Genomic DNA, 23,167 nt, shown 5'->3' with positions numbered 1-23,167 from the left:
ATAATAATTAACATCCTACTGTGGCGGCCGCTAAAGATCTGCAAAACCGCCAGGGAGAAAAGTCACACGGTAAGGTGACTTGTTTCTGGCGTACCTATTCAAATTCGCTAATTTTATAAATACAGTCCACAAGAGTACTCTCGTTACTCAACAAACATATTTTGCCATATTTGTAGGTATTTAAAGGTAGGTATAATGGTTTGGTTGTATATTCTCTTTATCGTCGCTCAGGCAATCATTCTTATCTTACCCAATATACCCAACTTATTTTTTGGTACTTTTAATCATTTCACCAAGTATTTATGATGGTTTACCTGAACAAGGGTGGAATACTTTCCTCTCTTTCATTTCAAGGTTATGTGAGTCGGATATATTCATTCAAATTTGTCTCCTAACCTAACTTCGAACAGATAATGTTTATCCAAGTATACATCATGTGACATCACCACAAAGCACCCTGCGTACATCACCTCCTATGAGTGAACTAGTGGCTGGGTACATAACTTAGGACGCACCCAACAAAACGAAGAACAACTAACTCATAACCTGACATCCTCACATTTCTAATTTTTTGAATTTAGGTTTTTGGGGGGAATGGGAATATGCATGGAGAAAGGAACAATCCAGCTTAATTGAATTAAAATGATTGGATTTTATTAAAATGAACATAATGCTTGTCACCGCGCGATGGTTTTTCATTTTTTTGTATTTCATAATTGTTAAATTATTTCTAGTTCTCATAAATAACCTAGAATATATTGATTTTTTATTTTGCTATGATTGCACTGAAGATATTGAGAAAGAAAATACCACATTCGACTATATTATAGGTAAGTTTATTGAAGTCCCATTTTAAAGATGATAGAAATGTGTTTATTGATATTGAAGTGGGATGTGGATCAGCTGGGGCCCTTATAGCTAGACGACTATCTGATGAAAAAAATGTGACTGTGCTAGTTTTGGAAGCTGGAAATTATGGTAATAAATTATTGGACATTCCCACACTGGGTGTATTACTACAAAAAACTCAGTTCGATTGGCAGTATACCACAATATCACAAACGAACTCATGTTTAGCATTGAACAATAATGTAAGTAAATATGGAAAACTTCTGAAGGAAGAAAAGAAAAAAGAAATACATTAATGAGAGTTCTTCACAAAGATGTGTAAGATCATGCATGTTATATCTCACTTGTCAGTTTTTTTCGATACAAACAAAAAATCTACTTTCAAATATATGAGCACAGAGTTACACATAAATCACTTTTTCTTATTCAGTTTATTCTCAAATATTCGTAATGGTATTGAAACAGATATCGTAATCAGGAATGCTACACAGCGTAATATAAGAAAAAGTATTGATATATTTCACTTGAATAATGTTTCACTAAACCCTTGCAAAAATTTCCCTAGTTTTTATTCAATGATGGAGAAAGAAATCTTTTCATTTTTTTTATTGATCTCTCCTAAAACATATTTCATTTTCAAGTAACTAAATATCTACTGAAGCTAACCTCTCAACATGACATCATTCTGTTAGTGGTTTTCAGAGGATCAGTATCAGTAGTTGTTCATATTGCAGTCATTTGAATTTTTTCTCAGCTACCACCAACAAATCCTTGTAACTAATTCATATCAGACTTTCTTCACATTGTTTAGTTTGAAACAGTTATAGCAGGGCTCATAAACCTAATTTATAGATTATGTAATGGGAATGTAAAGATAATGGTGAGTGCCAGATTAACATAAATTCATGCAGGCAAACACAGCAATATTTCGATAATGTGAAAGAAATAGGTTATTGTTACTGACAACCAATTATAGCATTGAATCTCTATTGCATGCACTTTCGACAGTGCTGAGTTTTCAGTAAGTTTTTCATCATCACTATTTGAAGTGTGCATGCTAAATTTCAACAATTTATTCTATTATGAACGTGGGTAAAACTGGAAAAAAATCTATGAAAGTTCAATTGTGTTATGATTACTTTGTATGATCTATAAAATGCCTTTCGTGTTAATGATCTTGTTAGCACATTAGTATGGATTTACTTATTCTATAAATTGGGTATTTACAATTAGTTTTTCAAAGTTATACTTATTTGAGTAACTTAAGGAAATCGTACAAATATAAAAGATATTGAGTGTCAATATAAATTTAAGTATTGGTTTGTTGATGGCAACCAAGTGGTTTCCATCTTTGCCCTTTGGTTATACCATACTTATGAGGGCCAAATAGTCCGAAACATCTATGGTATTTTAATAATAGAGTTAAAGACAGTCTACTTCTCACTTGTCCTTATCACCAGAAATGCAATACTCTTTTCAAAGCTCGCTTCACCAACTAAGTTAACGTGCCTTTAAGAAATGAGGAAAACTTAAAACTCCAACTTGATTGGTGAAATGCGCGTCGAGAAAAGTATTGCATTTTTGTTGATTGGGAAAAGAGCTTGTTTTGGATTGAATCATTATCTTCCTTCGAAATGTTTATTGCAGCTTATTCGATTTGTTTATAGTGAACTGTTTGACGAATAATGTCATAATTACTACTATATAGCGTAATGTATTACTTATAATACTTTTCACAAACTACACCTAACGATTTGATCTTCACAAACTTTATTTTCAAAAATATCACATATTTTGCTATCACAATAGCTATTTCGTAGTGAATAACATACTGAAAGTTAATTCTTTACTCTAATTTTAATAAACCCCATGTAATCACTAGTAACAACTACCTACACAGGTACTTCCTCGATCATAATTACCTTTAGAAAAAATAGAGCATCTACTAAACTTTTATATATGTAAGGTTTATACCTAGAGTATATTATGTCAATTTTACATCAATAATATGTATAGGAAGACTAAGATAACATAGGTATGTAGTTCATATGATGTTCCTGAATGCATATCCTAAATGTTCTGCCGGTTTGACCAATATATTATAATACTTATTTCTTCATGTCTACTTTGAATAACAACTGTTATTGTATCTCGTTGTTACTGTCACGACCGCTTTCCTGAGTGAAGTAGATGAGTAAAGAGAGTATGAGCCCAGACGGCGGCAGTTTTTAACCGGGAAATTCAAATTCGTTATTTTCGCGTGATTTTGAACATGGCGCGAAACTGAACCACGTGATGGTTGTGGTCTGTTGTCGGCTCTTTTTGAAATCACGGAACATTATATTCAGATTGAACGGTCACTTATCATAGAATCCAATATATCTGCTTTTTACGCCTCCTATAAATTTAATTTTGAATCATTGAATCAGTTTGGTGACGCAGATTTGAGAATGTACTGAACTTGGGACTGGATCGAAATGTGACGTAAGTGGTAATTTGAAAAAAAATTGGAATGACATTTGGATTCGATTTAGGTGACAGTAAATAAAAAATATTTAAGGATGAATTGAAACGGAGACTGACACGTTTGGCGCGATCTGAATTGAGTTCATTGGTAGATTGGAAGAATATTAGAAAAATGAAACAGTGAGATATGAATGAAAAAATCAATATACGAATGAAATGTCCGATTGAATTTGGGCTAATTAATTATAAATAAATATAATGTTTTAATGCTAAGTTCTAACCATAGATTCTTTTTTTGAGTGCGATTAGTGTGGTACAGAAAAGACGTACTCGTTCACATATTTTGTATAATTTGAACCGAAGTTGCGGACTTTCAGTTTGATGATAATTTCTTCAATTATCAATTAGCTCTAAGCTATAAGAGGTTTATTTCGAAGTAATTAATGAATTGATAATGACGAGAGATTGCACCAGCCGCCAACGATTCAAAAATTTGAAATGAGCTGTGTTTTCACAATGGAATACATGAATCGATGACATGATTTAAATTCCCAATGACATAATTGTGAATTTACAATTTTGAATACGTGAAAGATTGGCAAGTATACCAATAAACGATTCGAATTTAGAACATTCATTGATTTGGAAAGAAACCGATTCCAACAGTTATTTGGGAAGGACCGACTATAATATTAGTTTTGACATGCAATAAGTAAATCACATTGCCAAAGCAGTGTCTACTTAATGACGGAGAGGCGTAAAGAGATCGATATAATGATACAAGATCTAATATATAAATTTTGTTCACAGATATGAGGTATATTCAGGGATATCAGTACGAGGAAAGGAAAAATTTCATTCTGAGAAAAATAGCTATTTTAAAAATTGAGGTAAAATTTCGAATAAGGCGCACCCTCCGATTAAAAAAAAATAGGTTTACAGAGGTATTTTGACATGTAGATTACGAATCCGAAAGACATAATTGATGCGCTTCCTTATTACCAGAGTTACAGTCCTCCAAAGTTCCCAAAATTTAATCCTTTCAGACTCATTTCGACACAACAAGAAATATAAAAAAATACAAGTTTTTATTCACCATATCAACTTCACCTCTTATTTCACTTACTTGATACTTATCAGTTCAATTATCAAGAGTTGAACCTAAACCCAACAAAATCGACCATAGTAGCATTCGCCAAAAAAACAGAATGGTGGGCATGGGACCTCTAAACTTAGAGTTGAAGAGAAAAGTCTGTCGAGTAAGGACAAATATCTGGGAGTGGTATTAGATCCCAGGCTAACCTGAAAACAAACATTTTAAAGAAAGGCGAAAATAGCACTGATGCTGGTTAGACATAACTACGAAAATATGTGTGGCCTTGAAACTGATATGATATATTGGTGGTCAGGTTGCCGAATATAAAACATGCGACCGCTGTTAACAAACTAAGCAGAGTGCCAAGGCTTTCATGTTCGGGAATAATGGGAGCAATGAAAACCACTCCTAAAGCTGCATAGGAAACACCCTTGAATCTTCCTCCTTCACATCTAGTTATAATGGGGGAAGCAAGGGCGGGCCAATTCAGACTGAAAACCTCACATGGGGTCGGATAAAATAAAAATTTCGGAGTATGTGGAGGAACGAACAATAAACTTGATCTATGACCACATGACAATGAAATAAATGCTAGGCAACTTCACGGTTAAAGTTTTCAACCGCTAAGAGTGGAGTATGAATAGTCATTCATGAGAGCATGCGGGCCGAAAACTGAATATGGAACGGGGGCTGGAATTTACTGTATGGGGAGAAAGATTGATTTCAGTTACCCACTTGGTCAGTACACCAACAATCTTCCAGTTTTCTTGGAGCCAAGCTGCACGCTGACGAACCAAAAAGTAGCATCCATATTAATCTGGGAATGCCGGGAAGAACTGAGGAAATTGGCGGTCAGGAATAGATTGACTAGATACTGGGTGCCAGGACACTTAGGCATCGCAGGCAACAAAACAAGCCGATGAGCGTGCCAGACACGGATCATCAACTCCGTATATGGGTCCTGAACCAGCTGTGGGTGTACCAAAATCTTTGATAGAAAATGGATGTGCTGATATTTTGTTGCAAGATATTCTTGGCAGGGACTTTTCATGGGAAGGACATTGTTTTTTAAACATAAAAACAGTCTTCTACGAAGTCTGATATTAATAATGTAATATCCTCTTCATAATTTTTGTGAAAATCAATTCAAGAATTACAATAGGTCATAATTGTCATTATTCTGTTTTAGGCAAGTACTTGGCCAATGGGAAAGATTGTTGGAGGAACTGGTATGCTGAACAATATGATTTATGTGAGGGGACATTCAGAAGATTTCAATGACTGGTTCAAAAATAAAGAGGGATATTCATTTGAAAATGACATCTTACCTTATTTCACAAAACTCGAACGGGGGAATTCTGAAGGTAATAACAAAACTTGATCTATTTTGACATCTCTTTTTATTTTATTGGTATGTTATTTCTTATTCAGTATTTTTATCAGTAAACGAAGATGCCATCTATGGGGGTCGAAAGAAGACTCAATTCTCGAATATCGAAGATAAACAAGGCTCCCCAAGGCAATCAGTTGTAAGGCTGAGCTTCGACATCGATCGCCGAAAGATATTTGTCCTCTGTCTTTCACTTCAGCTTTCACTGCAAGACATCTAGATGGACTCGTGATATAACACCAGAGGGCGCTGTTCCAACCCACCAGGTCTCATCAGTGATGCTAGGCTGAACTACTGACTATCCTATCAAATAAAACTGAGCCCTGAAGATTGAGTTTTCTGTAGATCCCATAGAGGGCATCTTCAAAGCTTGTTCTTTTTAGGGCAGTTCAGTAGTTTAGCCTAGCACCACTGATTAGGTCCAGTGGGTCGACACAGCACTATCTGTCCATCACAAGTAAAGTCAGTCATAAAAAATGAACAATAACATCAGGCAAGGCAACTATTCGAAACCACATCCCAAAAATGAAGAGTTTGCTGTTCAACACCTGCAGCAAATGCATTGTTGAACTCAACTGACTTTGAAGTGCAAGCCTGAGTAAGAGAAGGCAGTGATATCTTCCCTTATGAAGCATATATGGAATTGTTAGAATTCTCAATCCACGATAATAATTGCAAAGCTAAGCTTCGACATCGACCGCCTACGCAGTTTTCTCTGCAAGGCAAGTAGTTGAAACCATAGTTTTGCGCGAGTTTTTCCCACACACGTTTGATATTGCTGTAAATTATCCCTTGAAAAAATAACGCCGCCCGCCACTGGTCTTAACCGGTTGACTGTGACTTAGCTTAGGTGCGCTAAAGCCTACTTGTATTCTCGATCGTTCTGTCGCGCCGCTTCGAGAATATTTATACCGGCTTCTGAAGACTATATATAAGCACTACCAATAGACAGAGGAGGGTGTCAAGTTGAAAGTGCGGTACGAAGTGAGCTAATGAAGCGATAGACATTTAAGTTTTAGTCTGAAGCTCAGATATAATCTTTGAGATGTATTAGTATTGTAGTAGTGAAATAAAATTGGGTTCGATTGTACAGTGTAGTCAATTATTGTCGAACTCTCGGGAAAATAACAATATTCTCTGGACCATTCTCAATGTTTTATTGAAAACGGACATGGATATTTCACGGTGTCGGTTTTCTTGACGATTCTACACCTGAATTCATTGACGTTTCTGAAAAAAATCATCTCAAAAATATTTACATCAAGTCGACAAATTATAAAGTTGAATAATATTGAAAAACTTAAAAAATTATTTTGAAAACGGAACTAATTCGTAAAAGAAAAAATCTATTAGGGAACTAAATCAAAATGTTTAAGGTCTGGGTAATCTATGAGGAAAATAGATAACCTGATATAAATGTAAAATTTTGATGGTTCGAATGATATCATAATGGGTGGGAAAAAATGGACCAATGAGGTGGCCCGCAAAATCAAGAGATTTAACACTGCTCGATTTGATCTTTCATCTCCCAGAACTAGTTCTCTAGAATCTCCGAATGGTACTACCCTTCTTGTGATAAATTTTCTCTATAGTGTAATTTCATCACAAAAATAAAGCTTGTACAATCTAAAATAAATTTTTCTTTGTGAAAGTTACGAACTGAAAATGAAGACGTCAATATCTCGGCCTTTAACGATAATAATGTTTTGAACCGGCCCAGTTTTCAGTAATTTCCATACCAAAATGGTTTTGGAACTATAATCTATACTTAAGACTATCTATACTTGAGAATTGAAAAGTTCCCGAAATACTGAATCTTTTTTTTATTTAGGTCTCCACCGCGGCTCGATATTTTTTGGAAATCCTACCTTCACTTCTAAACTTGCAAATGTTATTCTTGAGGCAGCGAAAACACTTGGTTTTACAATTTCATCAAATACCGAGGATTGCAAAATAGGTGAGTAGGTAGTGATCAGACTATGAGGAAGTCATTTCCAAGATTTGGTTGTAGGTCCAAGTCAATATAAATAGCTATTGAGTCGAGTCTGCTCATGTTTAGAATGTTGGATTCTGTACGATATAAGTTGACAAAACTCTATTAGTAACACAGATAGAGTGGACACGAATTGTTTATAAGTAAATCGATTTTGTACATTCTTTACCTTTGCAGTAATATATATGTACTTGTATATATAAAGAAATATAAAGGTTTCAATCACAAAACAGTGAACATGACAGTGACTTCTGAAAATTTCGAACTTTCTTCGTGTCATTCTTAATTAAAACAAATCTCGATTTTTTTTTTTAATACATGCGTACGGCATTGACGATATTCACAACTCATTTTTCTATGTCTACTCTAGTTCATGATCGTTTGCTTGTTTCCACGTTTTCTTTATATTCAAAATAAATTTGGTTGCTTCATGCCAAAACATTATTACTGAGATGAAAACGAAAAATTGGTTGTTTGCACATTTATTTATACTGTATTTGAATTCATCTTCAGGTTTCGGAAATTCAGCATAATCAAAACACAGTATCTACTCTTTTTTTTCATCTTTTGTGTGCTTGTTCGATAAATAATCGATTGTTCATATATTGTGTTTTGGCGTGGAGCAGTCATATTCGTTCCTTTACTGTCAAGATGTTCACTCTTGTTCACAATATCATGGTGAATTATGTTTTTCAGTTATTGCATCTTACCGCATCTTAGTTTTCATTTTTTTGAAACTTACTTCTTGAAAAAATATTTTCTTTTGAATTGCAATGGGTATATTTTTTAAAAAAGATTAGTTTCTGAGAAGAGAAGCGTTTTGGCTTTCTACTTCTCCATCTTCAGACAAAAAATGTGGAAACCTTCCAACGGCTGTTATTATTGAACATGCCTGAAGAAACTATTGAACAGTGAAACACATGTCTGTTAGGTGAAAATTTCACAATAAATTGTTATTTAATCAAATACGTTACTCATAAATAGTTTTCATCTGGAGTAAGTAATTTTTCTGGTAAGTGTTTAAACCTTCAAACGCATTGATGGCTCTTAAAAATTAGCAATTGACATGATAAGTCGAAGATGAGATGAGAACCTCTCTATTTCAGGAATGGCTTCTACTAAGTTTTCATCTTTAAATATGAGTGCCACATATTCATCGAATCCTTTTTTTAATATCACCAGTCTTATTTGTTTTTTCTTTGAACAACGTTTTCTCGTCACTTCTGAGAAAGAACAATAGTCAAGTAAACCAACGACTGTATTCTGACCATTCACAAACTGAATTATCTCTTGTGTTGCTGCTACACTGTCTTTCGTTGAAATCCAATGCCATTCTGATTCATCAGATATATTCAAAATTTCGTATATTTTATGACTAACATACGACTTCAATTTTTGAAGATCAGACTTCAACCAACTGATAGTTCTGCAGCCTACCCAATGATAACGACGATCAATTTGAATAATATGTTCCTTCTTGATGGTGTTAGCGAACAGGGCTTCTAAAACTACTGCTCGCAGTTATAGTCTCGGAATAGAAACAGTTTTCAATGGACTCACACCAGATTTTGCCATTATGAAGCTATTGTATACATCCTGGTTTGATATTGCCCTAAAATAAGAAACTGAAGCATACACTTTTGAATTGGCATCACAAAAGGTATGTAACTTCCTTATTATCACCCAGATGGCATTGTTCTCGATAATCTGATTCTTTCATCCATTTAACTAATTTTTCATTGTCTCTTCTAAATTCTATCCTGATTCAGTTTAACAATTTTCTTGTGGATTTCTGCAACTTCACTCATCAAATTCATGGCTTCTTCTACTCTATCTACGCTATCCAAGTAATCATCCATATAATGTTCCAAAATTACTTTTACTGCCTCAGGATATTCAGACTCTTTCGTCTGAATATTTTGAGCTTTCTCATGATGAATAGAGCAGACGCTGGAGACGTTACAGCAAAAATTACAAATGTCATTTCATATCATTAATTGTATCAATCACCTCTCCATCATAAAAATCTTTGGAATTTTCTATCTTTTTCTGGTATGTTGACTCTGTGGAATATGTCCTTCATGTAACGTGTTAATACAATTTTCTTCAATCTGAACTTGAATAATACTCCCAATAAAGAATTTAGAAAATCAGGACATAGAATAAAGAAAATAACTTTTGTCTAATTTCACTAAGTTTATTATTTGTTGCAACCGGTTTCGGTTTATTAGACTATTTTCAGACAATTTTAGACCATTGAAAATGGTATAATATTTTATATGAATTTCTAAAAGTTAAAATCAGGACATTTCAAAACCATGTTCTCCATACTGAAACTGTTTTGTTTAAAGGCAGCATCAAAACAAATCATACTTTTCTTGTTTTTTTGTCAAAATGAGGTATATCTTGTATATTTTCTGTCTTCATTCCTATTCTCGCATAGGTAATCATTGTTTTCATTCTCTTCCACCTTTTTGAAGTATTCCTGGGAAAAAGTTGTATTTTTTGAAAATTTTATCCATTATCCTAGGACGATATTCAGTTGCCAACTTGGATTTTGGTAAAGAGTCATCGTCTTCTTTCCATAAAAGTTCTATCTCCTATCTGTTTCCTACTATACTGGCTGTTTCTTCTAATAATTTCAATGCTCTTGACTCTTCTGCAGATATTTATTCATTTTTCACCTATTTCAAATGACTTTTTAATTAATATATGTAATGCATCATGAGTATGTAAAATGAAATCATTGTTTATACATCTCGTCCTCTATCTTCTTCTTACTATCTCTTCCTTTCTATACTCTGTTCACTATGTTTGGTTATACAGGAAAAGCTGTACTATTTAGTTTGCTGGCTACAACACAAGCTTGCTTAGGTAGCCGTAACTTTCATTATAATTGTATGATCTTTACATTTCATGCATCTTTATTTTCATTTGTATTTTATTTCATTTTATTTTTTTATCCTTTTGTCATAGACGACTATGTATTTTGTCTTATTACTGAATTGCATAAATATACTTACTTACTTACATCCACGATGAATAATAGTGCCGGGAATAACACAATCAAGTTTAGTTTATGACAATATCTGGAATTATCCCCACCCTCTATAATTTCTTGCATTATAAGAGAACATGATGTAAACCGTTACTTCATTCTGCTTGTTTTGACAGCATTTAAAAACATTTTTATTTTTGGTATTACATTACTTGCAATATATTTTACAGTATCTTTGTCATTTGACGTCATCTTGAAATTTGACCTGGCAAAAACGAAATATGGTGGCATTGGTATTAAGTATTATGTGAATTTTTCAATATAAAGCCTTCTGAAAATTGCTAAAAATAAACTACACAACTTATTTCTTAATTTATGTACAACAAAGTGGTAATATTTCTGTTCGAAACTTGAAATGATACATTTCAATTTTCCTCAAAATAAATAACAACTTTCTAAAATGGTTCAATGAAATGTTGTAAATCATGCCCGAAAGAAAATAACGCCGGCCACCGCTGGTAGCCACAAACCAGGCGTGACGTGGCTAAGAGCGCGCGAGTGCACGATGATTCCCCGCCAATCGAGAAGCAGCAAGAATAATGCTACCGACTTCGACAGAACTTCGGAGAAATTTCGACGACATTCGATTACGATATTTAAAGACTAGCCACGAGGATATTGAGACAGTCAAGAGGACATTACAGTGCGCTATGCGAAGTGATCTAGTAAGGCGATAGACATTCAAATAATAGTTGAAGTTTTAGTTGAAGTATTTGTTTATCTAAAGTGAAATAAAGTCAAGTTTGATTATTCAGTGTAGTCAATTACTGGAGAATCCACGGGGAAAAACGTAACTGAAATTCACAAAATTGAATAATAAATCTTTATTTCTTTATTTCCCGTTGACAGTTACATGTATGGAAATTGTCAAGCCTAATTTTAAGGTTATTAAAAGTATTCAAAAGAATAAAATATGAATTTAAGATAAGGTAGTCACATACAATAATTTTCAATTAAAAATTCGGAAAGCGAATAAAAACATTTCTCCAATAAAAAATGTTTCAAGCCTTTTTTGAAATGTCTCACATTTTCATGCTGTTCAATGATATCTGGGAGTTTGTTAAAAATTCGTGGCCCTATGACAAACATAAACTTTATCTATATACCAAACATTCCAGTTGCATTTTCAGTTCAAGACAATGTGAAATGTATCATTTCAAACTGCTGAATCAAAATGAAGATATTTTCTGCTAATTAATGAAACATTATGATGTTCATCATTTCACCAAACTGTTTTTTCCTATTCAACTAATGATATACTCTCTGTTGTTCTAGGATTTGGTTTACCGAAAATGAATATATGGAATGGAGAACGTTGGACACCATCACACACATTGATTCATTTAAATAAACCAAATTTATTCCTTCGCACCAACAGAGTGGTTGAGAAAGTGATTTTTCATGAAAATTTTGAAGCACGTGGCGTTCAGTACAGATATTCAAACAAACATTATTTCGCGAAAGCATCCAAAGGCGTTATCTTATCTGCTGGAGTAGTGGGAACGCCTAAAATACTGTTACTTTCTGGCATAGGTCCAAAAACGCATTTGGATGAAGTGCATATCACATCAAAAATTAATCTTCCAGTTGGCGAAAACTTACAGGATCATATTACTACTGGATTTGATCTCATAATGTTAAATCAAACCCTCGGCATCGGCATTGAACAGATGTTGTCTCCATATTCTGCATTCAACTACTTTTGGAATGGTGCTGGACCATGGACATTCAGTGGATGTGAAGTCCTAGCATTTTGTGATGTTAATTTAGATGTCACTGATCAAAATGATCATATTCGCCCTGATATTCAATTAATGGTTATGCCTCTAAGCCTTAATGAAGACAGCGGCGTTCATTTGCGACAGTTAATTGGTATAACTGATAGTACATGGCATAATTATTTTGCCAAATGGAACCATACAGCTATAACAATCTTGCCTATACTTTTACATCCAAAGAGTAGAGGTACAGTTCGTTTGAAAGACTCTAATTTTGAGAGTAAACCTCTTATTGATCCAAATTATTTGAGCCATCAGGATGATATTGATGTTCTTCTGAAAGGTATCGAACTGATTAAAAAGATAGCAAACACCAAGGAAATGAAAATGTTAGGTGCCAAGCTTAATGAAAATGTGATTCCTGGGTGTAACGATTATACCTTTGGAACAAACTTGTATTGGGAATGTTACATCAGACACCTGACAATAACTACCTACCATCCTGTTGGTACATGCAAAATGGGGCGTGAAGAGGATTCAACAACTGTTGTAAATTATGAGTTTGAAGTGAAAGGGACCAATAATTTATTCATTGTAGATGGATCAATTCTACCTAGCTTGCCTAGTGGAAATGTTAATGGTGCCATTTTAATGTTAGCTGAAATGGCAAGTGATAGACTGAAACTGAGACACTTTCTGAGTGTTGGAAAATGTCAAAATTTAGAAATATTCCTGAAACCATCTTTTTGTCATACGTATTAAGACAAATACTTTTGTAAATTATTATTTTATTTCATTGCTTTTCAACTAATGAAAAACTTAAAATTATAAACGCAATACTGCTTCAAGTTGTTTTGTTCTTGAACATATCGTGAACACGAAAACGATAAACACAGGTAAATTCTTGATTTCCATAATTGTCCAGAATATGCAGTTCAACATATTCAAATGGAACGTATGTTAAATTACTGTTGATCATGAATGTTTGGTAAGGTCTTCCCTTCTGGTCATAAGTGAACATTCCAAGTAATACTCCTGAATCATCGTTTGGGTTTTGAAGCCCCTGAAATGAAGGAAATATTAGCTACTAAATTCGCTCTTTACCAAAAAAATGAAAGCTTCCTAAAAATGTATTTCATAAACTGACGGTATTTGTTTGATGTTCAATAATTAATAAACAAATAAGTCGACAAAATTCAACTCACAAACACTTCAAAATTCTTCGGTGCACTCCCGCCGTTATCAAGCAATTTGACATGATCCATTGTAACTGCTTTAATGGTGATTTTTCTGCCTAGTTTTATTCGGATTCTCCCTTCAGATCCATGGAAAGCAAAACAGTTACCAGGTAAGTTTTCAGGTTGCAATAGCGATTCTGGATCGGACATGACGTTAAAATTTAGCAAACTGAAGAAATTAATAGATTTGTTAGCAGGATAAGGGCTTGTGCAGGGAGTTGAAATTACCGATCCATATGCATATACCGAGGCATAATCTAAAACATTCAATAAATTGTACAGTTGAAAATTCATTGAATACATATCAGTATTGGTAATTGGTGAATAAATTTTGAAAATATTTCGAGTAAAAGTTGAATTGTCAACTTCCCGCTAAGAAAATTTAAATTTTCAAAAATCGACGCATTCAATAGATAGTGTCATTTAAAAATTTCAATTCAAGTGATTTCGTCAAATAATTTTTAAAATTTTGAGCTCGAAGTGAGAAGTTGTAAGGATCAACCGTTTTTTAGAATTATTTTATTTCTCTTCAACTTATGGGTACACAAATTACACATAACAAAAGTATTCCCACTGAAATATGCTCGATCAAATCTGAAATTGATAGTAAATGGAAATTTGCAATCAGGGTTTTCTGATTTATAGATAGCCATATTATTATATTTGTGCGACTATTCTTTTACTACCAAAGTACTACTACTGAAAACATATGTATCTAAAAAAATGCAAACTTCTCAGAAATAGCTGTCCACAATGCTTACGAATAATTAGTGAAAGTATCTCAATTGAAGTTAAGAATACCTACACATTGACCATATTGTGAAATTGTACTCTTACCGAATAGTCCAATTTTGTCAGCGTCATACATATCCAAAGCTTCCTCAACTTTCTTATCAAAAATGGATTCCTGTTGAAAATAAATTTTAGCGAATAGTTCTTCGAGGTGTTTCCTAAAGTAGAAAAAGTGTCAGAACAGTTTGAACATGACTTCATTTTACTACAAAATACTCTACAGCTTCATCATGCATAGTGTTGTGAATAATACCCTGAAAAAAAATAACGCCGGCTGCCGCTGGTCAAGGTGTCGACTCTGACTTGGTCAAGGTCGCGCTCAACGCTACTTGCATTTCTCGATCGTTCTAGGTGTCGCGTCGCTTCGAGAAGATTTCTGTCGGCTTCCAGAGACTTCCATTAGAATATATAAGCACTACCGACAGGCAGATGGAGGAAGTCTAGTTGAAAGTGCGGTATAAAGTGAGCTGATAAGGCGATAGACATTTGAGAATCAGTCTGAAGTTCAGTTAAAGTTTTTGTGTTGTATTGGCAGTGTAGTAGTGAAATTAAGTTGAGTTTAATTGTACAGTGTTGTCAATTATTGTCAAACCCACAAAACAATATGTCGTTTCAAAATATTTTGGAAACTGTGCACAGTATCCCTTATACTTTGCAAAGGTAACAATCTTAAGGCTCCTATTTTGAACTGGCCCAGCCTTCGAAAAGAATTTCAGGGGCACTGTAAGTGTCTAAAATGTCCTGAAGTCCTCTAGACTGTTTGACCAAGATGACAGATTGACAGAGAACTGCGGTTAATCGCCTGAACCCCCCTCCACATACATATACCTATCCATACAATCTCACCTCCAGATATTGGTTTTTTCCATATTGTCCTTGAGTGTTTTCATCTCATCCAGAATATTTTTGATGTACATGGGCTCTGTTTGGTTTTTTGGTTCATCGATATTTGTATAATACGGAAATATATTCTTCGTGAAGTTATTTTCATAGTCTGAAATGTAGGATAATTTTGATTAATGAACTCATGAGCACAGTGTCGCAAGCCAAGATAATCGCACCAGTGTCGCTTGAATCTGTTAATTTTCTGAAGGAAAACGTAAAATATAAATGACACGAATTGGAGTTATCTTTCGAAAAAAAGGAGAAGGTACAAATGATGGGCCCACCGTGAACCGCATCCATCTAAATGTAGAAAACTATGTATTTATATGCATTTGTCGATAGCTTGAACTTAACTTAAATATCTAAATAGGATCATTTTGATTAAGTACTAGAGCTGAGTTTCGACTTTTATGATATATTCCAGGTTTTTATTTAAGACCCAGGAACTGAAGGTTAACGACTATAAATAACGACGTGTGTTTGCTGAATGGGATCTGTGTTGTCAACCGACCCTGATTTTCATCGAAAAATCATCTTCAGCTATGAGGCCCATTTTCGGATGGATAGGTACGTGAACAAACAAAATTGTCGAATTTGAGACCAGACCAAACCACATGAGATCTAAGAGCGTTCAATATATCCCGAAAAAGTTGGCTCAAAGCCAACATAACCCATGCCCCTCCCTCAAGATGTGCAGTAGATGTGTAGAACTCTGTTATTAGTCTGTTAGATTATTCGAGCCGTGATGGAGTTTAAAAGTAAGTTGCATAAACACCGGCCATGACTCAGCCCGGTAGCTGTACATACTACTGAATATTTTTATGTCTAATGTGAATTTCAGTAAAGAACTGAATTTGAATAAACAGGCAGGCCGAACTTGTATGGAGATTTCTCATTTTTCAAAAAATGAAGGTGTGGACATAGCTTATATAAAATCAATAACTTGAGCATGTATATTAAAAAGATAAAACTCTAATACAGATCGAAACGTGTCTAAAGACTGTATCGAGGAGAGATACATACGTACAAAAAAATTAATATTTCGAAAAAAATTCGAAACATTCATCTCTCCCAACTACCTATACAGTAGATTCTGGTTAATGCCTGCCGGAAAACAACTACTTCCTCGGCTAGTATCACGTTGGATAATAAATTATATCCGACAGACATTTATGCAAGATACCTCAGAGAGGTTATTTCACAAACTACACTTAAACGATTTGATCTCCACTAACTTTATTGAAAATAATCATAACATGTTTCGCTAAAACATTAGCTTTTTCAAATGATTAATCATTTGAAAAAGCTAATGTTTTAGCGAAACATGTTATGATTATTTTCAATAAAGTTAGTGGAGATCAAATCGTTTAAGTGTAGTTTGTGAAATTACTATGGATCTTCATCAAGTAACGGCCGAATCAATCAGAAAATCAGAGAGGTTAGTCTCGCAGATGTTTCTCTTTCATCCAGCATCAGGACAATGCTGAAATTATTCGAGTAGGTCAACTACAGAGCGGTTTCGAGGTGTTATCCCTCATCAGTGCAGGATAAATCCGACCCAGACAGCAAAGTGTCTGAGACTCGATTATTTCAACGAGACTCCATTGTATGAAACCTTCTAAGAAAGACTAGTAGTTTCTAAGGAATCCAGTCCTGATTAAATGATAAAGGCATAAAAACTCCATATGTTACTATTAGACTCTCCCGTCAAAATTTTTCTATATACATGTACTATACATCGATGTGGTTCTGGGTGGGACTTCCTGTATGATATTCTTGAAAAAAATTATTGATTTTTGAGTCAAAAACATTTCATATTTAGTATATGAATAAATATTACCTATTGTCTATTACTTACAATATAAAGTTATTCCACAAATTCCGATGGAAAACAAGACTGCCAGCATATGAGTTATAACTGCAACAAAAATAAAAGAGTATTCATCATCATTATTCTATTAATTGAAATATATTAGTTGCTTTCTGAAATACCAATGAGAGTTAATAAAAAATTTGAATGAAGTAGATTCACTCGGATCCATGCTTGATGTAAGTGTTTGGACTATGTACAATTCCATAATAATAGGCACCTAATTCTCAGATATATTGCTTTGGAATGAAAACGTTGTTATTCTATATATTTTATCATCATTTTTTCCTTATATGTTTAGTATAATTACCGTACGCCATTGCAAAAGACAAATTAAAACAAAAACGTCAGTCATTTCTGAAAATTAGTGCCTACTCTTTTGGAATTATAGCATAGGTAAGTGAAAACTATCCTAAAAAGTTTCCATCTATTTCCATCGAGTTGATGTACTTATTCTTTTGCTACTACGACCTTGCATAGAACATCCGCTGTGGAGATTTAACATTAGTTGTAGTTTTCCTCAATTTATGTAGTAACACAAAATAAATATTTACATTTTATAGTGTTACGCCCAAGTTTTTTTTAAGTTCCACCTTTATAGATGTGACGATTGAAAACATTTATACACAATGAGAGTTATAAAGTGGTTAAATAAAGAAAACGTTGTTCTTTGGAGATCTCTCCCAAAACACGTTTCAAAATTCACTAATTAAACAATTGTGATGATACACATCAGTGAAGTTGTCGCCAAGCAGGCTAATTTATATCGAATGATTCTTTTTTTGGTCCATATGGAAAAAATTAAATTGGTGATGTTTTTTGGGGGGCGAAACATTAGATTTTAAGTCTGTAAACGCCAACTCGTGCAGCTTGAAAAGTGGCGATGAAAAAGTAAGTATTTTTGTTTTTTAATATCATTTCAAATACATTTGCAAATTTGGGTTCTTTTTGGAATGTCGCTGGAACTAACAGAAATTATCTGTTAAAAAAAAATCTGTTTTTCCGTTAACCAGCTGTCGCACCCCTACGAACGACAACCCTCAGAAGTCGAAACTTGTGCGAGCTGAGGAATAACGAGGTCTTATCTTTTAACACGTAATTCCTAACACCTGAAACAGCCCAAAAATTCGCAATGATGATGTTAATGAACGCACTGGTTTGCGAAATTTCGTTCCGGAGATTTTAGCCTCGATGATGATGAGGCCCCGAAGTGGTCAACCTGTAGTACGTAGGATGGCGGAGAAACTGGGTGTCAGCTCCCATGCGGTTTTTCATAGTTTAAACAGCTCGAAAAGTGGGTTCAAAAAGTGGGATTTTGCGCTACCAAAATGATTATTTTTTGGATCGTCACCTGTGATGAAAAGTGGATCCTCTACGACAACAACAGACGTTCAGGACAGTGGTTGGACACTGATCTCACCCAAGCACTTCTCAAAGGCGAAAACCCACTAAAAAGACCACGGTTACTGTATGGAGGTCACTATAACTATCTGCAACCGGACCAAATCATCATTGTGTGGAAATCGACGAAAGGACATTGCGTCAACAGTGGAGGCCCGATTCTGCTTCACGACAACGTCCGTCCGCACGTTTACAAATCACCGTTCGAAAATTAAACGAATTGGGCGACGAAGTTCTGCCTCAGCCACCATACTCCCCAGACCCAGGTCATGATATAAATGCCTGCCTCGAGATTTACCTGTGTAAAGAAACAAGCATATAAAATGTACGTTGATTACCTATTCTAAAAAAAAAGTTCTTATTTTATATAGGTACCTACATCTCGCGACAAGATTATAGGCATATCATTTAGGTTATTTCTCTTTTAGAGCCTTTTAACAAAAACTTGGTCTCAAGAATGTTTTTTATCAGTTCGACGGCTGAACAAATTAAATTAGGTTAGCATTTCTACTCAACTTCCCATTCCCAATCGAGCTGATTTTTGCTAACACGTCAAATTATGATCACTAAACAATTACAATACGTGAAAAACTAACGCAGTCGTGAGTAGGACCTTAGGGAAGTTTGGCAACATTATTCGTTAATTCTACTTACTCTATCCAAAATCCGACGACAGTCTCTACCTCTACTTAAAAAAACTGTGACTGAAAAAGTGTGGCTCACTTCACATAAAAATTAATAATTTTTAATTTTCAATATTTCTCATTCATAAAAATCGTATTCTCAACTTACCTGTACAACAGCATGATTGCCTCGATCTTTGTCTTGTGTAAATGTAAGGATCATAACCGGGAAAGAAATCGATTGGATCTAAATCCATGGTTGATCTATTTACTGGAAAAAATGTTATACATATAATTTACCACGGGCGCCTGTACTTCTTACCGGAATAAACAATTTTGGAATAAGTTATATTGGTAGGTAAAATCATCAAAGCTTTTTGATATTCTTTAACTTTACCAAATATATACCACATTACTGTAAAACTATATTTCATATGAAACAAATGAGTCGAAATGTAAAATGTTCCTTTGCCCACTTGCCATGAATTTTTCAGAAGATACACAGTCTTTTAATAGTAGTCCGTCTACCAAAAGTTTTCAGTAACTTTTCCGTTATTTGACATCTCGAGCACAAACTACCGTCAAAATATATATGCTTGCCAACAACCTAAAAGACGAATTTTCACATTTTGAACAGAAACTGAGAAGCTAAAACAAGGGAAGAAGTTCCACTGTTCTATTGGCGAAACGAACTTGGATGTTTGCTCCCTCTATATTTTCATATTATATTATATTACAGCAGCACAGTTGATGTTTGGATGTTTCCCTACTCGTGGTAGTGTTCAATATTTGGAGTGTGAACTTGGCTGTCAAATTCCGAATCAGCCCGATCTATCAGTGGCGTCCAGAAAACAGTCAACTTCAGAAATACATATTTTCTATTATTGGTTGTAGTCGAGTTGAGTATCATTTTCTTATATCATCAATTCCAATTATTGGAGAAATATTCTCTATCACTTCTGAAAAATACGTGCAGGATCAGTAATAAGAAAAAAGTTAAAATGATTTTACAAATTTTTTTTGTAAAATTATCTTTTAATATTGATACCTAGTCAATGAATTTTACTAATTTTGCAAGAAAATATTGCTGAATCTGCAGTCTGGAAAATTCCAGGAAAAATTCAGAATTAGTTTAAATTATTTTGCATCCTACTGTCAAGTTGAAAAATACTTTTTTTACATGTATTTCATGGATTCTACCGGTTTTAAAAAGAATATATTTCTAGATGTATATATAGAGTATATTTCTAGAAAAATACAAACCCGATTATATTAAGAAATTAAGGATTCAATTTCAATTATTTCGCAACCTATTGTCGAATCGAAAAACTATATTTCAGTTAGAACTCCATAAAATCAACCTGTCATCCTCTATCAGCCATGTAGAAAAATCCAGAACCAGAATAGAAAAATATTTCAGATTTTATAAAATCGTTTCGCAAAATACCGTAAGTTGAAAAATACTTTTTCTGTTCATATGGGAAAAACCAAAGATCAAAGGAGTAGTTCTTAGCAGTTTTTAGAACGGAAAATCTGACTGGAAATATATGTAAAGCGTTTTTCCAATACTCGAAGCAGTTTTTATATGCATGTTTTGGTATGTCATCTCCCCAATCGTCACAAAACGTCGTACTTTCATAGGTCTACAATCTTGGGAATAGGAAAAAGTCGCAGGGGACCAAATCTGGTGAATACCGTGGCTGAGGCCGAGTGAATAGTTTTCCCACAATACCAGACGTTTCTTCGTATTGCTTCTCGCAAGCGAGCATAACTTCAAGATTATAGTTCTTATTGACCGTGCGATCTCTTGGCACTACGCCACGGTAATCGAAAAAAAGGAATGAGCAAAACCTTGACATTTCATCGAACTTTTGACGTGCTTTTTTTGGTCTTGGCCTGGTCTCTTTCTTTGAGACGATTGGACTCTGCTATCGATGTCATAATCATATACTCATGATTCGTCATCAAACAATTACGGAGCGATGCTTCTTTTGGTCGATATTCAGCAATTTCGGAACGAACTTCGTTGCCACACGCTTCATGCTCAAAATTTACGAAAAAATTACATGGCATGAGCCAACCAATATGCCAACATCCTCAGCAACTTCTCTAATAGCGATTCGACGATTTTCCATAACAATTTTCTTCACTTTGTCAACATTTTCATCGCTTGTTGATGTGCTGGGTGTCGTCATTCACATTGTCTTGACCTTCTGGGAAAAGCTTGTACCACTCGTAAACATTTTTTTTAACTCAAGGGTACAATATTCGTATGCCACTGTCAACATTTCAAGTATTTTGAGCTTTTAATTCCATTTTTCTCACAAAATTTTATGCAAATTCTTTGATCCATTTCTTTCGATAGCAAAAAATCGCCGATCACGCAAAACACGCAAAACTTTTATGCCTCTCACCAACAAATGAAACATGTTAAACAGCAGAAACCGTGAACATATGTTCGAAACGAGTGTACCAACAAAAAAAAAATCAAAAAATCGCCAATAGAATGAAGGTACGTAGACCGCGAAATTTGTACAGTCAAATTTTTTGAACAAACCTTGTATATCATTTCTGGATGCTGACGTAATTACCAAGCAGCATCCCAATCACTTGTGTCTCTCAGCTTCCCAAGCTATGCATTAGCAGTTGATGAAAATACAATAAGCACAATTTTTGACAACTTTTCACACATGCTCATTTACTTTCTGCAATTATTTCAGGAATGGTATACACTTCATGTATAAACTTTTTCAAAGGGTTTCCTCTCTTTCGGATCTAATGACGTGTCTTCACCAGCAATGTTGCTGCCGTCATCTTTGAAAGCTAAATCGTAAATTCTCCGAAAGAATGTTAAGTATACCAAATTTAATAGTATTCTTTACAGAAACAGTTTATCATCAGGCTGCAATTTCAAGCGAATGACATTGAATTTATTTGCGATTATTTAATGTTAATCGGTTGAAATGACCACTTATATTTCAATTGTGACCAGATTATTGCGAGTGAAAGGGAAAACATGTCCGATAAAGAACTCTTAAACCGCTTAGTTCGACAGAAAAAATTTCCAACCCCATTTCCCATAAATTTGAAAATTAACCTTGCAGGTCGGCAGAAATTCTTGCAGGATGGGTCTCCCAGACATGAATCTCAGGTTAATCATTTTCGACAGAAAAAATTTCCAATCCCCACCCAAAAATTACATATTTCTCATAAAATTGAAAATAAACGTAACAGGTCGGCAGAAATTCGTACAGGTCGGGTCTCTCAAACATGAATCCCGACCAGGTTAATCATTTTCGACGGAAAAATTTTCCAACCCCACCCTTTGAGTATAAAAAAATTTCACATTTCTCATTAAATTGAAAATAAACCTTGCAGGTCGGCAGAAATTCTTGCAGGTCGGGTCTCCCAGCCATGAATCTCGACCAGGTTAATCATTTTCGGCAGAAATAAACATAATTTATAAAAACTAAAAAACACGCTTTTAAAGAACATCGAACTAAAAAGGCCCCCTCTCCGATTCCGGAGAAGGAGCCTGAAAATCAGCTACCAAGCCCAAGGAGGGCAGCAGGCGAGCGTGTTACGTACAGCGCCATCTGCCCACGAATATATCAAGCAATAATGTCGATAATTCTGTCAAATACAGATCCCGATATGAAATGAAAAGGAGAGTTACAAACAAACATACATACAGGTGAAGTTAATATAAAGCGTGTAAAAATTTCCAACCCTCATCCAAATTCTTGCAGGTCGGGTCTGCCAGATATAAATCTCGACCAGACTATTCA

The 23,167-nt window shown here is 34.5% G+C and overlaps 2 protein-coding genes across 10 annotated transcripts in view; one reads left to right on the top strand and one right to left on the bottom strand.

The window, feature by feature from the left end:
* The first annotated feature begins 350 nt into the window (after positions 1-350).
* On the top strand, positions 351-13,418 carry LOC111510367 (alcohol dehydrogenase [acceptor]). 7 transcript variants are annotated; one of them, XM_074171331.1, is made up of 6 exons: positions 357-830; positions 889-1,091; positions 5,601-5,775; positions 7,633-7,758; positions 9,285-9,454; positions 12,128-12,265. In XM_074171331.1, the coding sequence occupies exons 1-5, from the start codon at positions 662-664 to the stop codon at positions 9,413-9,415; spliced, it is 804 nt and encodes a 267-aa protein (XP_074027432.1). In that variant the 5' UTR covers positions 357-661; the 3' UTR covers positions 9,416-9,454; positions 12,128-12,265. The 7 variants fall into 7 exon arrangements, with proteins under 7 accessions (XP_023022043.2, XP_023022039.2, XP_074027432.1 ...); XM_023166271.2 differs by lacking the exon at positions 9,285-9,454 and having other exon boundaries at positions 356-830; positions 12,128-13,418; XM_074171332.1 differs by lacking the exons at positions 9,285-9,454; positions 12,128-12,265 and adding an exon at positions 9,201-9,253 and having other exon boundaries at positions 360-830.
* LOC111510368 (SUN domain-containing protein 2) overlaps positions 13,415-23,167 on the bottom strand; it is a 68,703-nt gene continuing 58,950 nt past the window's right edge. The window contains exons 1-8 of one of the 3 annotated variants that reach the window (XM_074171334.1): positions 20,073-20,144; positions 19,702-19,986; positions 19,549-19,650; positions 17,344-17,403; positions 15,447-15,594; positions 14,646-14,758; positions 13,776-14,065; positions 13,415-13,633 (exon numbers count right to left, since the gene is read on the bottom strand). In XM_074171334.1, coding sequence (XP_074027435.1) covers positions 13,415-13,633; positions 13,776-14,065; positions 14,646-14,758; positions 15,447-15,594; positions 17,344-17,403; positions 19,549-19,650; positions 19,702-19,813 — 1,044 coding nt within the window. In that variant the 5' untranslated portion in view covers positions 19,814-19,986; positions 20,073-20,144. Of the gene's footprint in view, positions 13,634-13,775; positions 14,066-14,645; positions 14,759-15,446; positions 15,595-17,343; positions 17,404-19,548; positions 19,651-19,701; positions 20,147-23,167 lie in introns of those variants that run through there. The other 2 variants (XM_023166277.2, XM_074171335.1) reach the window with 2 other exon arrangements.

This window comes from Leptinotarsa decemlineata, unplaced genomic scaffold (assembly GCF_025532065.1).
Source record: "Leptinotarsa decemlineata unplaced genomic scaffold, Ldec_3_MD MMD2_tig00000010_RagTag_RagTag, whole genome shotgun sequence".
In the NCBI taxonomy this organism is placed as follows: domain Eukaryota; kingdom Metazoa; phylum Arthropoda; class Insecta; order Coleoptera; family Chrysomelidae; genus Leptinotarsa; species Leptinotarsa decemlineata.
The sequence above is the reverse complement of the archived record's forward strand: the minus strand, read 5'-3'. Positions and strand labels throughout refer to the sequence as shown.

Coding starts and splice junctions, on each gene's coding strand:
- LOC111510367 (XM_023166271.2), top strand. CDS start 662: ATGAACATAATGCTTGTCACCGCGCGATGGTTTTTCATTTTTTTGTAT. Junction 5,776..7,632: donor CGAACGGGGGAATTCTGAAG/GTAATAACAAAA, acceptor TTTTTTATTTAG/GTCTCCACCGCGGCTCGATA. Junction 7,759..12,127: donor TACCGAGGATTGCAAAATAG/GTGAGTAGGTAG, acceptor CTGTTGTTCTAG/GATTTGGTTTACCGAAAATG.